The 15,233-nt window shown below is 31.9% G+C and overlaps 1 protein-coding gene across 3 annotated transcripts in view; it reads right to left on the bottom strand.

The window, feature by feature from the left end:
* LOC123011439 (protein madd-4) overlaps positions 1–15,233 on the bottom strand; it is a 112,182-nt gene that overhangs the window by 59,598 nt on the left and 37,351 nt on the right. For all 3 annotated transcript variants that reach the window (XM_044408864.1, XM_044408865.1, XM_044408866.1), the window contains exon 2: positions 12,651–12,747. In XM_044408864.1, the coding sequence (XP_044264799.1) occupies positions 12,651–12,698 (48 nt within the window). In that variant the 5' untranslated portion in view covers positions 12,699–12,747. The remainder of the gene's footprint in view (positions 1–12,650; positions 12,748–15,233) is intronic.

Below are 15,233 nucleotides of genomic sequence, written 5' to 3'. Positions count from 1 at the left end.
AGCGTTGACCATTGAACGTCAGGACTGCGATGTGGTCTCTCGATGTCTGCACGTCCAGAGGCAAGCGGGCTGGTTGGAATCTATGAGCAAAGGGTTGACCCTTAACCTGGTTTTCCCTAGGCTCCTGGAGTCCTACTCAAACCAGGACTGCGATTTATCTACCCTTTCGTACCCGGACAGAGCTCAACTGATCCTATTCGAAGTACATATTTTATTGTTGATAGATTTGCATAATTATTCGGGGTTAATCACTGTTATATTTAATTATGCACGAATTATGATTGTGGACGTCTCACTCCGATGGACTGGATTACTCACACCCCCATTTTATTTTTACAGGCGTTGCCTTATCATTAAATGATGACCTGACCTCGACACCTTGGCACCAGCTGTTCTGACAGGATTATTTCAAAGTGGTTGAGTACTTTCAAAATTATTAAAGTAGTGAGTTGTTAAAATTGCCGCCGGCCTAAAATAATTTCCCTGACAATTGTTAATTGCGTTCCTTTCGCAAATTTAGTTCACCAACGGCCATTGTAATGAAGTTTGCACGTGTTCAAATCGGCTTTAACTTTGTGTCTCAAAAATGGCCCTACACTTTATTTCACTAGGCGATACTACTTTATCCAGGGGCGGACTGGCCAGGGGTGCCGGGGTGCCACAGCACCCCGGGCCCTCCAGTCTTACGGGCCCCCAATTATGGTAGGCTTATTATGTAAAGAGCTCATTGAAATAATATCAATAATTTTAAATTTGTAAACAAACTTTCCACAATGCATAGAGCTAATCCATGAAGTGCTGAGCGTTTTTCGCAGAGGCTAAGTTTGAAGGAATTAAAAAATTGCCATCATAACAAATAAAACTATAATTTCAATAATTTTAGCTCAATTTTGTTTATAAGGTCTTACACGCATGTAAGAAAAATTCCACGTGGATTTATACAAATGATTCAAAAATTTGTGCCATAATTTTAATCACGAATACTCCTCTACAGATGACAATAGATAGCATAGTATTTATTAATCCAACTCATCAAGCAATCGAAAATACAGCTTTTATGATCATCAAAAAATAAAGACATGTTCCTTTGGATTGTATGAAATTGACATTAAATGTGACAGCATTGACAGCGATGTCATTCGTAGTGGATTGTTTCCAAGGTACGCAAATTCTGATTTTGCARCGCGGTTTAGAATTTARTTTAAACTGAAATAACTCGAGAACGGTACATTTTGGCGATATGAAACTACCTTTTTTTGTAAAAAAAATGATTGGGCTTTTAATTTTTGATATCAAAAACAGAAATTAATAAGCCGAAAAGAAGTTACGATACAAAAACTGGGAGGACCTATTGCTACCGGAAATGTATAGCTTCTACAAGAGTTCCGTTTACACCAAATCAAAGAGTGTCTTTTTGTAATTTGTATGGTTGTAATTTTAAATATATTTTTTTTAATTATTAGTGGGCATAAATAATGGAAAAATCTAAATATAAGTATAAATTTGGTGCACAGAAACAAAAAAAAAACAAAAATTAAAAGCCGCTGAAGACGTTCATCTAAAAACTTTATTTTCGTTTATTAAACCATCATCATTTCAACTGACGTCCCAATCTCAGTAGAGGAAATAAACTCCTTCAAAAAAAAAATTACTACATCAAGTGACAAGTAGTTTTTATACATATTTTTATTGTATTGTATATTGGGCCCTCATTTCAACTTAGCACCCCATATAAAAATTTGCCAGTCCGCCCCTGACTTTATCTACTGATATTATTCTATATGTATTATATGATAAAATTTTTAATATTACGATAAACAAATCAACTAGAAATTTTGTAAACCTGCTAAACCCAAAGTAATGTGCTAATTTGTTAATCCAATTTTTCCACATCAAGCCAAATTCCTCCCTCGACAGAAGTTATAAAAGAAATTTTATCCATTTTCACTGGCATTTTAGTTTTTGTGCTTAATATTAGTCTATAATTTTTAACCAATGCTATTAAATCAACTTTGGTTTGCAACATTCCAAAACGCTAGCCTAGAATTTTTCAGGAATTTATCAAAAATAATATAACTTCACCAAACGGTAACCAAGTAAATCTGCGTCTTTTGTTTTTATTTTCTTTAGAAAAACGTTCCGGATCAAATACTTTTGGGTTCTGGCTACTTTAAACTGTGTGTGTGAGCTCTGACCTACAATTAAAAATTGCTGTTCAAAATTAAGAATAAATTTACTCTATAGAATTAAATGTAGACTTGTATCTCTAAAAGAAGGATTTTATTTATTTTTTATTAATGTTTAATACACCTTGCATATTTCACAATCTTTATAATGCAAAACTTTAAAAAAATTCTTTGTGAGTTTTCAAATACAAAAAAAAAACAACAAAAAAATAAAATTCATGGTTAATTATTAATAGTAGAAGAGTATGAACAGCTTGTTTCAAATTTATTGGGTACCAAAATGTAAAATAATATGTTCCTGAAAATACATGAATTTCTTCATATTGATAAAGACGGTTAATATTTTATTAAGTTGCTTAATCATTTATTAAACTACAATTGCTTCCCATGCTTTCGCACTTGCCTTCAATATCGGAAGTACGGATCACCCGGTTAATGTTTTATCAGGATTTGAAGTCATTTGAAAATAGATACCAAGGATTCGGAATTAAATATAAATATGTACTATGTTAAACAATTTAAAAAATGGTTGACTTACTTTTTTACTTAATACTTAGCATCAAAAATAGTTAAATATATTATTGTCGTCTCGAGTATTAAAAATAAATGTGCAAATGACAAAAATAGTAGATTATGTTATTAGGAGTAAAAGTGATTGTTTATGTGGCGAAGCTGAATGTTCATTTTGCCGAACGGAGTGAGGCAAATGGATTCAGCTGAGCCACATAAACTCACTTTTACTCCAAATAACGTATACTATTTTATCTGCAAACGATTCAGATGGAACGAAAAGAGCAACACACCAATAATCAAGTAAATCACCTCAATAATCAGGACGCTTTGCAATAAAATCATAACAAACGTCACGCGTCAGTTTCGGAATTTGTGTTGAGATTTCACAAGTGTGGATTGATTTAACTGGTGAATAACTGGTGTAGTTTATAGTGCAAAATGTCGAATGCTGATAATATACCTTGTACCTCTCCAGAAAATGCTGAAAAAGCGAAAGGGACAAGAAAGAGACAACAATGGTAAATGTCAAAGTAAGTGTCAAGTAAAAGTGAAAACGCCTAGGCGTAAAAACAGTGTTTTTACTCCATGTCTGAAAAGTAAAACTTTTACCTGTGTCATTTAGTCATAAAAGTGGTCACTTTTGTGACGTTTGCAGATAAACTTAGTTTATTTTGCCCAGTGGCATAAAGTTAAATTAGCACTCGGTAAAAACAAAACTTGTTTCTGATAAAGTGATAATCTGAAGTGGAGAGGGTAATTACGAGTAATGGTTTATTCATTGGTGGTTGGATCTGATCCGCTGAAGAACTGACATCACCAACTAAAAAGCCAACATTCAGGCTTCAAATTATTATTTTATCAACTATTCATTCCACTTTGTGAATATTTGGCTATTTACTTAAAAACAAATGAAACAATTTCCTCCATAATTTAAATTTACTAAAGCATTAAGTTTTTTTTTTCCGATTACAGTCTTGGGTGGCAGTCTTGATTTATATCTCAATTAAACCATATAAAGCAGTTATAAATTATAGAAATCAAACACCTTATAAATCGATCGAACATTCAAGACAATAACACTACACCGGAAGTAATAATATAAATCTAGAAGGTTGGGAATTTCTATCTCCATGATCGAAAAGTGTAGGAATCTGAAAAGTGCATTTACCTGATTGCATCTTTTTCAATAAAGCATAAGTCATGCATCTTGGCCCTTCTTTCTTTTCTACTTACTACATACAACGGTACAACATACATACAGTAAAAAGGAGTATTTGAAAAGACAGAAACTATATTATTTGGCGCGTGGCTCATGTCAGATCTTATTTCGAATCCTATTTTATCAGGTAATTTTCATTTTGAGGCATGACATTTCAATGTATCATCACATGACGAAATACAATTACGGCCGATGAGAAATTATGATAAACTTGTCCAAATCCATGTAGGTGAGAATTTTATTTACTCGAATCTCGTTCAGGTTTCTTTTAATCTCGGAATTGCTTTATGATGAAAGCTCAAGAATAATGGCTCCTGTTTCAATTACTACTGAAAAACCGACGCTTTAAGCTTCTGCTGTTGAAACCAGTTGTATGTTTCTTAGTTTCTTTTATTTTACTGTTTCCTGTACGGTTAGAAGCTACATATAAATCTATCTGTCTTCAATACTGCACTCTACAGCAGATACTAATTATTGGCGCGTGCTGAAAAACAAAAATTTTGTATTATTTTAGTAACATACATTTACTTTTATTTATTTAACTGAAACAAATAATAAATTGCGTGGAATCACAAATAATTACTTTTGCAACGAGTTTTTATTCGTTTATTCAATTTTTGAATAATTATAGCACAAACCGTAATATAGAATAACAGTTAATGTAATACATATTTGGATATTACTTCGATGAAACTGTTAATCCATTCTATATATTTACAAAGGGTAATATTAAATTTAAAATGTGACTACCGACCATTGTAGAAGCTTCATTATACAAACATTATCAACCAAATCAGGTTAATACGGTAAGCACATACGTAATATGGTTGGCTGTTTGCCAGTTCAAACGTAACCGTGAAATCTCAAAACATTTTCCCATTCATAGATGGTAAACATTAGTTATAGTTTAACTATTTTTATTTTCCCGCGTTACCCTAAAGCTAGTAAAAAAAGAAGTCTCATGTGTAAAAGTGGATCTGGTGTTTAAAAAAGAAATTATAAAAATCCTTTATTATAGTAAAATATGAATTATTACCTCTTTTTAGTAATAAGTTCATACACCTTGCTCTTAAGTGCATAATAAGTTTAATCGTTAATTGTCAATAATTTTAACTCTTCATACATTTTGTTTTTTTTTTAGACATTTATGATACTGAGTAGATATTAAATATAGTAAAGAATATACATAAAAACATAATTGTTTGCATACATTTATTACAATTTTTTTTATGGAGGCATAAAATGCGCCTTTGAGGTGAGCGCGCGCATTAACAAAATGAAATACGAGTGTTTTTAGCCGCCAGAAGCTTTAGAAAGTTGCAATCTGAAAGTAATTCAATAAAGCTTAAAATTTAAAGGACGCTACATTGAAAGAATTGTATTTTTGTGTAAAAAAGCTTCCTCATTGGTGTTACAATATTTACCATGTCCTTAAGAAGTCAATGCAACCGTAAAACCCAAATAAATAGCTTTTAGACTTTTAGTTATCTTTAATCCTTAATGCAGTGGTAAGTCTTAATCACTTAATTTTGAAATTTTGCCAAAACAGCATTTCCCAAGCTTTAAATCATTAATAAAACATGTCTGCGCTACATTAATAATGTTGCTTTTTCATTTTCATATTTTCATATGCATCACAAAAATTGAACACTTCGTTCTAAAAATACTAAGCACATGCATCATGATAACTTTCAGCTCATGTTCGACATGGATTAAAAAGAAAGAGAGATTTTTAATTTCAGCAAATTACCATTTGTATATTTATTATATTTACATTTAAGATAACAGCAACTTCATTCGGTTCCTCATGTATTCGATAAGCATTTATGCCTCTTGTGTGTGAATCTTTTTTCAGTTTAACTACTTATTAAGTTTTGTATAAAATAAACAACTGAAAAATAGCAAATTGCTTCTCATCCAGTTTACACTTGGGTTACACACTGTATTCGTACTTCTATAGTATCTCATTGATTTAATGTCACAAAATCGACTTTGATACTATCCGCATTGTATATTCTAACTGACATTCACCGTATTTTTAGACCGCATAAAACTTTCATAACATTCCCAAACCGTATTTTATTATTTATGAACACGGAGGGCAATATCTTCCCTTCCTCGATTAAGCGAAATAAAATTAAAGCTAAAAAATGCAAGCAAGTGAGATTCGTATTTAAAATTCTCATTTGGTGTGAAGCTATTTTATGTTAACGCCAACGTGAGCTGCAAATTTTCCACATTAAGATAGTCCTGATCCTCATCCTCGTAACGTTGTTGGCAGGAGGCAATGCGGTCCATAACGTGACGCCACTATGTCGCGCACTCTCGCCCAGTCAGAACCACCCCACAAACCAATTGGAACTCCTAACTTGTCTCGACTTCGCGTCCTGCCAGACTCAGATTTAATATTTGAACGGTAAACGATAGGAGATTTAGTAATAATGTTGTTGCCTGCAGATCAATTGATTATTGCAGAAACTGGAAACAAACTTTAAACCTGCAGCACTGACACAGAATTCATTTTATCGGAAATGTAATACATATTTTTAGAACACTAAAATTATAGCGTTTATAAAATGAATTTGCATGTAAGTTTTTTTTCAACAAATGCAATTTTGTTGTCAATTATTTTATTAGTTTTAAAAAATGCGAAAGTGTAACTTATACGTATAACTTTATATTTTTCAGAGGCATTTTATGATCACTCAAATTAACGTAAGTCACATTCTCCTCTGTTCCTGAAATGGTCCAATTTTGAAATTTATTACAGCATTTAGAAGAAAATTGAATCAAGCCGTGACACAATTTGAAAATATTACGACACGATGGCGCTTGGTATTTATGACTCAGTAAAAAATATTTACTTTGATCAGTGTTTGTAAGTTTAGACTAATTATAAAGAAATTACAATTTAATAGTAATTTTTACAATCTTGATAATTATTATTAGTGCAACACAAGCCAGTGACAAACCTAATATCCGATTGTTTTAGCCACACCAACCCCAAACCGTATTTCTCTTTCCCCTGAGGAACATTCGGTTGAGTTACTCGCCAAGTTTCCCAGCAAGACCTTATAAAGTAGGGCGAATGTATGTAGAATTAACGCACCTACTCAAGATTCGCTATCCTGTCCGTGTTTTATCCCCGTTCTTTTTTTTTGCCAAATTTACTTATCATTTCAATCGCTCGAGTTGTGAGTTTCACTCTACTCTATTTTTCCAGTCAACGTGTCAACTTCTTGAGTATATTGCTGAAAGAATGAGTGGCAGTGCCAGTGCGCACCAATCACCCTGCAGATTAGTTTTCGATCTCAATCGTGAATTTCACAACTTTAGGAGTTGAAAAGAAACAAGCGCTGAAATCAATTTCAATAGTACCTTAGCTTTGTTTCAACAAGCTTTTAGAACTAATTTGCTTTCCCACTAATTACTCGTATGTACGAGTAGCTAGATACATTTATTGAAAAGTTAGTTTTTAAACTCGGGCATTTAATTATACACAAACACAACAATTAGCTAACTTGAATTAAATGTTTATCTAAAAATCCTAATTAATGAAAGAACATTTCGGTATCATTTATTTCACTTGTCAAAGGTACCTGACAAGCCCAACGAAAGAATTGCGCAACTGCTTTCTTCAAACATTTCAATCTCGTTCTTGTATTTAACTTTAAGATTTCCTTTGTGAATACCGAAAGAAAACAGAAACAACAAAAACTATTTGATGAACGGAGAAAAATACTGTTATAATCGACAAGAATCACAAATGCTAATCTGGAGTTAATGCTTAATAAATAAGAATTTGAATACACAGCTAATTATTGACTTAACTGTCATAAACCACAATCTGCATACTAGAAAGTTTAACTGCAGTAAGGTAAAGTTTCTTAAATAACAATGAAAAACAGCAAAGTGACGATGTAGATTGTAACCTTTAAAAAGTTATTATTTGTACTAAATGATGGAAAGAAAACGAAAGTACAACAAACTTTTTAAAGATTTTATGCGATTACAAATCAACGAACCATATAACGAGTTTTCTTCATTTAGAACGGTGTATGTATTTAAACAATGTCCTGGTTCATACTTTTATTTCTCTTGGCTCTTGTAGTGAATATATTAAGTACTTACACATATATTTAATTAGACAGAAGATGAAAAAAGTTAATAGTCTTTTTAAGAAAGGGTTATAAAATAACTCGTATAGACAGTTTATATTTACTCCACTTTATGTAAAAGTAACTTTAGAACCCTGAGCGAAATCTGTGGTAATTAGAACGTGGTTAGTTATAAGTGATGATGAGGGCACTTCGGTTTCAATCTAAAGTTAATAATACATGATCGGGTACACCGGCCCGTTCTCTTGGAACTAATTTCAAACCAGAAACTTTTAATATCATAAAATGTAGTCTCCAACTTGAAAACTTCCTTACAGACTTCATTTATTAGTTCCCGTTGGTAATCGAATTTGTGTTTTGGTATCAGCCTGAAGGAACGCAGTATACCTGCGTTATCTCCCACCTTTATTACATAATTCTTATACATATTTATGATTCATGCTAAAAATTTGTCAAAGTTTTTAAGAAAAAGTAACTTTCCTTAATAAACATGGCATAAAATGCGCCTATTTCAAATCGAGAAAATGATGAAACTCTCACACGGTGTGCTCGTCTTTAGACTTGTTCCACAACACTGTCAACTACAGCACGAGGAATATTGATCAAAAACTCGAGTCTTCTACAGTTCTTCTCATTATTTCACTATTAACCAATTTTTTAATAGGTATGATCTACAAGTGTAAAAATTTTCACTTAGCTTGTATTTTACAAAAGAGTCTCAAATTAATTTTCTAACAATTCAGAATCCTTATTAAGAGAACTTGATATTCTGTGATGAGACACTTTGGACTATAGTTAGTATGCACAACCTACTTAAAGACTTTACTTGTTGTTTTATCATTGTCATTAACGCCTACATGGGTTCTTCTCGGGAATGGTGTCGATATCACCCGTTACTAGCAACCTATTCCTACATTAAACGCTGGATTTTCAAGGGGTGCAAATAGCTAATAAATTTAATTGCTCTGACAATAGAATGTTTTAGCTTCTAGAAAAAAGATTGTTGTGATGAGAATTCTTAATGACTTTTCTACTAAAAAATTATATGTTTTATACAAAAACCTTCCTATTTATCACGAAATAAGTTGATTTAATCGACCAGAGCGGCTACAAATTCCTCATGATTGCATTACTTCTAGGAGACCAATAAAGAATTCAATATTAAAGAAATATGGCGTCGGGGGTAGTAGCGGTTCCAATAAAAAGAATGCTGATATATACACGCTGCTTCGATTCTTAGGTTGTCCTATTGATATATAGGCTAACATGTTATATTAAATGCCATTTTAGCACCATCATAAATTGATATAAAACATCATGAGTGGTGAAGAAATTTACATAGGCGCCGAATCTTAATTATGTAAAAGAATTATGATGCTCTTTGCCTTCGGGTTAACGGCGGTATTATTGAACTGACTTTTTTGGACGCATTGACACGCAAGCTATTAGTCTACATGCACTCTTGAGTTATTAAAGAGTAAGTGATACGAGTGGAGGTTGTAGTAAAGGAAAGTCTCAGTACCTTATTCATAATAAACAAATATTTGTTGGCATTTCTGTCGTTTTTTAGCCATTTGCCTGGTCCTAGATGTTTTCATTATTCAGTGTGTTTGAAAATGGTCAATTTTCACTATTGTCCTTTGATATTTCGTCTCTTTTTCAAAGGTTGCCGGGTTAATTCTGTCGTTAATATTTATTGCTGATTAAAAAGTAAACAATGGGTCTAATTAGGAAAAGTTGGGCTTCCTAAAACCGCCGCACAATGGCGGGTGTGGCAGCGCATATTTATTTTTTCTTAGACTCTTTTAAGCTTCTTGATTTAAGTGTTAAAAAAATAAAACAAATAAAATATGTTTACATAGAAAAAAAAATGCACATTGTTGCTTTACAAACAATTGAACATTGAAAAACACTAAATTATTACGCCATAAAATACGATTAATTTTTATTTCGTTGCAAAATTTGTAATTAGTAAAAATATTGCAAGTTAAAAAAGAGTACAGATAATAGATTGTAAACTGAGCACGGCAGCAACCAGTTTTATTTACGCTGCGACCGGTTTGCTAATGTGTAATGTGTACAAATAATTAAAATAACTATGTACTTAACACGTAATAAGTCAGTAATAACACCTGTTTGCCAACATTATGTTCAAAATGCTCTAAAAAAATCCCCAACATTGTTACTTATTATTCTTCCCTCGCGTTAGCTGCTTTCGTTTTATCCTGCAACAGACTTACGACGTACGTGAACAGTGCAGCTTTGCAGTTCATGAAAAAAGCTACAATCGTGTAACTAAGTAACGTGAGTGCCCTCATTAAAGTGCAAAGGCATGTGACATGAGTAGCATGAAAATAGACCTAAAATAATATCGTAAAATTTATGAAGTGAAGGCGATGGTTTTGACGCGGAATGTATTAGTTTGTATCAAAAGGTTATAGGCATAGGATGGCTTGTCAAAGACAGACTCGACCCAGGGTTGATGCTGGGGTGACTGGGTCAACGGCGGCGGCTGATTCAGGTCGACTACTAGACTCTAGAACAGAGCATATAACACTGGGACCCAACAGATTGACCTGTCACCTTTGAAAAAGATGAATCTCCCTTACGTATGTCGCTGAAAAGTTACAACCGTAATCTTTTTTATCCCTCCATGTCAAGACCAGGATAAAAAATCATTTAAGTGAAGGTTTGATTTAGCCTCTACAACTGTTTTTCCATGTTCTCAAAAAGTTGACTCGGATAACATTGTCTATTCATATTTCCAAGCAAAAGGTGTTGTTTCATTTTTCAGTATTAACTATCAGAAATTTTGCAACCGAGTAACTGAGTAACCTTACTTAAAAATTTCTTTTTAAAAAAAGTAAAAAACCTGGTATTAAGTATTAAAGTTCGAGTAAAATCGTCGATGTTGAGTTGTGTGTTTACAAACAAAGTAAAAAATCCATATCCGGGTATTACAGCGATATCCAATGGTCTGTGGCAATAAATTACCCGAAACCTCTTTTCCGCCGAGCTTCGTCCTTATATTAGATGCATTTCCGACTATTTGTTCAGTTTTAATGATCCAAAATCATAAATGGTACCACGCGACTAATACAAATAAAAAACGAATCACAGAAGTTAAAAAAAAATCAGCTAAACCAGTAATGTAGAAATACTTGAAATGTTTCAGAAATAGCCCGGCTCGCATTTACGTGGCTGTCTATACTGCCTCCAACAACTGTAACATTGTCTGGATAACGTAGTTGCGGTCACTTGAAACTCCCAATGTTTCGGAATATCAAAGACAATGTTGTAGTTTCACAAGACCTAATTTATAGAGAAATAACTTTGTTTAGTGTAATGTCTTTAAAATTTACTAACATGGAGATTTGATGCTGACATATTTCAACTTAGCCAAACAATAAATGTTGTGTTGTTCAAACATATTTTTCCGATAATAATCAATCATCTGTAAATCCCGATGAGTCATTGAACGGCATTTTCGTCATAAATATTCAGCATATTCTCCAACAAATGCTGTATTTAGATCCAATTAAAAAAATATATTTTACACTGATGCTTCCTCGCTTACAGATTTTCCGAGCTGAAAGGCTTATCGTTGGTTTTCGTCTTGTTAACGGTATTTGAATACAAATAAGTTTGAACTTACCTGTCCCCTGTTTCAAAAAATAAATAGATAACAAAAGATTTATAATACAAGTCAAAATATCCGTTTTTTAATAAAATTATTTTGAACTAAACGTTTTAATTTACCGAAATATTTCACGTTTATTTTGCATTATGCACCAAATACTTATCAAAATTACATAATCCACGACAGTCTTCATAACTCATTTAACTTCATTTTATTTTCACAGACAGCAGAGCCTTGCTGTTTGTTTACTTTTTCAGTACACTCGTAAAAGCAGGTCACGTGTAAAAGCCACGAAGAAACGACTAAAGACAATGACATTTCTTCTACAAAAATAAGAAACCAGTCCGAAAATTTGGCCTTTTATTATAAAATTCTATATAAAAAAATTGAAAGTAACTAAATTTGTCATCATTCATTATTAATTGAAGGCACATAAGTAAATCAGTTCTCAAAACAAAGCATCCATCACAACATACCCCAAAATATGAATCATTCGTGCAAACACAACTATTGTGTGTGAATTCTGAGAATTTTCAAAATTCTATACCTAATACAAATAGTATTACAAATTGTATTAGGTATAGAATTTTGAAAATTCACAGAATTCAGAATACGAAAAGCATTTCTCGTAACTAAGAGTTATCCAAAATAATTAAAATACCCAGGTCGCGTCATGGCTTTCTCGAAAGGTACGAGTATATTATGTCAATTATTAAAACTGTAGATTCGCATAGCGATATGCAAATTCAATTTGCATTCTGAATGTCTAGTCCGGGAGTATTAAGAGCAAAGAGAGAGGATTGAAATTAGTTATTAATTAAATAGATATATTATTCACACAACAGATTTTCCTTTATTCCGGGATAAGGGACCCTACAGAACATGGAATAATAATAATAATAAAACCTTACAAGCTGTTAGAGGTAGATCCATAGGTGGCATTTAAAAAATATTTTATGCATTCATACACTTACCAGGATTAGAAGAGCGACTAAGCGCCTCATTTGCTTCCTTCCATACATTTTTTCCTCATTTATTGTACCGTTCCGCGTTTCATGCCATAAAATTCACCTGAAAATAAAATAAAAAAATTAATGTCACAAGCTTTCATTTCAAATTACGCAATAGATTCGAAAATTAGTATTTTATAGGTTATTTATAACCGAGTGGGTGTAAATATTTCTTTTTTAAATAATGTGTCAATGGTCGTCACATCAAAGATGGGGATATTTTCATCTCATTCTACAAATTTATGGGACCTCATCGCCGCCTCTGATCAAGATTTTACGAAGCACTAAAATTCCCTCCTATATTTTACGAGTAAATAAAATTATATGATTATTCGCAATTTTGGGAAAAATTATATAATTTTAAAAAGATGAAACTTGTCGAATTAAATATTTCCATTTGAGGTAAGTGAACATGCACACAGATCTCCACGAAATTAAAAACAATGTTTGGCATGCAATTTGGTAAAGTGTTGTTTGCGCAGCAGTTCAATGCAAATTGTGTACGATTTTAACCAATGATATATCAGCAATGAAATTGTTCTTTTATTTCGGATCATAAATCATCCAGTAGGAAAATCGTGTCGCAAAATATTAAACGTCTCAAAACATCCGCAAGAAAATAAGAATTTTTACGAACATAATCTGGAAAGAGGTATTGAAAATTTATAACACGTTTTCAAACTTTAGTCTATATCCGTTATCATATACTTTCAAACTTTTAAAACAACTTATGTATATACCTTAAAACATCGTTGGAATTCGAAAATAGTTTCAAACAGTGATCTCATTCAAATTGAAGACGATTTTATACAGTTTTTGCATTTTAACGCAAAGAGATTTAACATCATAGCTAATAAGATCCAGCAAAAATTTCATTTCAGAAACAAGATTTCTTAAAAACTTAATACACTCGATATTCAATAAGCTGTTATCACTTCAATATCCATCATATATATTTTCTCACGTGATACTGTTTATCTAATGTCCTAATACCATTACTTACGACTACTAAACTAAAGTTGAAAAACTGAAAATCACGCATTAGCAGTGTGGATTCGTTCGCTTCAGATACGGAACGACCTAATGGAACGGAAACCGTAATTAGAGAGTGTCGCCGCCGCTGGTAATTTATACAAGAACTTAGATAATGTTTTTGTAGGTGCACTGAACAATTCACGCAGTAGGATATGAGGTGAAGTATCGATGTATTCGATTAAGTGGGCTTGTAATGGGTTTCTGAGGCCATAAGTTGCTTCATGTAGTGCTTCTCTCGAAATACCTGTTACGTCTAATTTCAAGAATGTTTGTTTGAAGATTCTGTTGAATTATGATACTTATTTTGGCCGTAAGATTGAGTCTTGCGTGTTTCTTTCTATTATTGTTTATGTTATGGACGTAATGTGTAATACGTACTTTCTAGTGTCAGCTGTAAAAGGTTCAGTACATATAATGTGACTAATTTTAATTCAACTAATCTCTTAAAAGTGGTTTCACGTGTTCACATAAGGAAGTCCTGCTTCATCATAGTAAAGATAAGAGAATTGCGCAGTAAACACTTATTAAAGTAATTTTACTGCGTATTAATGACCCGTTAATAATGTTTTTAGTAAATTACATACAATTTAAACACCATGTGAACACAAATTACTGTTTATTATGATTGAATTAAAAAAAAAAAAAACTTGAAAATAAATAGTCCATGAAAGGTATTTTTAAAATAGTAATTCAATGTCGGCAATGTTATGACAAATGTCGTTTAAGTCAGTTTCAGAACATCAATACATATGTTGCATCTAAAAAATCAATAGATTTATAACTTAATGATATCAAGTTTTCAATTATTGTCTTGTTTAAAAACAACGACTACGATTTTATCAATTTATTATTTTATATTGAATTTATAAAAAAATATTATTAATCTTGGTGTTTTATGAAATAATAAATATTTTTCATCCAAATTTCCCGCCAATTTAGGAAATTGTTTCTTATATTGTGTGCCGCTTATGAACCGAATCAATAAAGTCAAATTAATAATACAATAAAACTAATCAAACACCCACTTTTCAGTTTTACTATGTATAGTTCCGAGTACTTCGATAATAATATATTGATTGTTTCAAAATACGAATTTTGATTTTTAAAATAAAATTGCAAACGATAAAACTAGATAACATGTACCTAAATCCATTATCCTTTCATCCTTTCAATTAAAATCAATTTCCATGACAGGGTTATTACCCAAATCATTGGAGGATCATTTTATGTCACGCGTACATAATTATGTAAATAAAATAACATAAATATAAATGAGACAATTATCGTTTTAAATTTTTGTCAAATAAAATTTATTGGTATGCAACAAGTCTTTACAAACTTTTTCTGTGCAAATAAAATATATATTTCTTTTGAGGAATTTTTTACCGTACAATAAAATTAAAAAGTTAACTCATTTCAGATATACTTTATTGTAACTGTAACACTCTGACCACGCAAATACCAATTTGTCTAAATGATAAAGATCCTTCAAGACTCCTTTTAAATTCAAAG

This window comes from Tribolium madens, unplaced genomic scaffold, assembly GCF_015345945.1.
Source record: "Tribolium madens isolate multiple individuals breed KSU strain unplaced genomic scaffold, Tmad_KSU_1.1 Scaffold_91;HRSCAF=231;Tcas5.2_LG7, whole genome shotgun sequence".
Classification (NCBI taxonomy): domain Eukaryota; kingdom Metazoa; phylum Arthropoda; class Insecta; order Coleoptera; family Tenebrionidae; genus Tribolium; species Tribolium madens.
The sequence above is the reverse complement of the archived record's forward strand: the minus strand, read 5'-3'. Positions and strand labels throughout refer to the sequence as shown.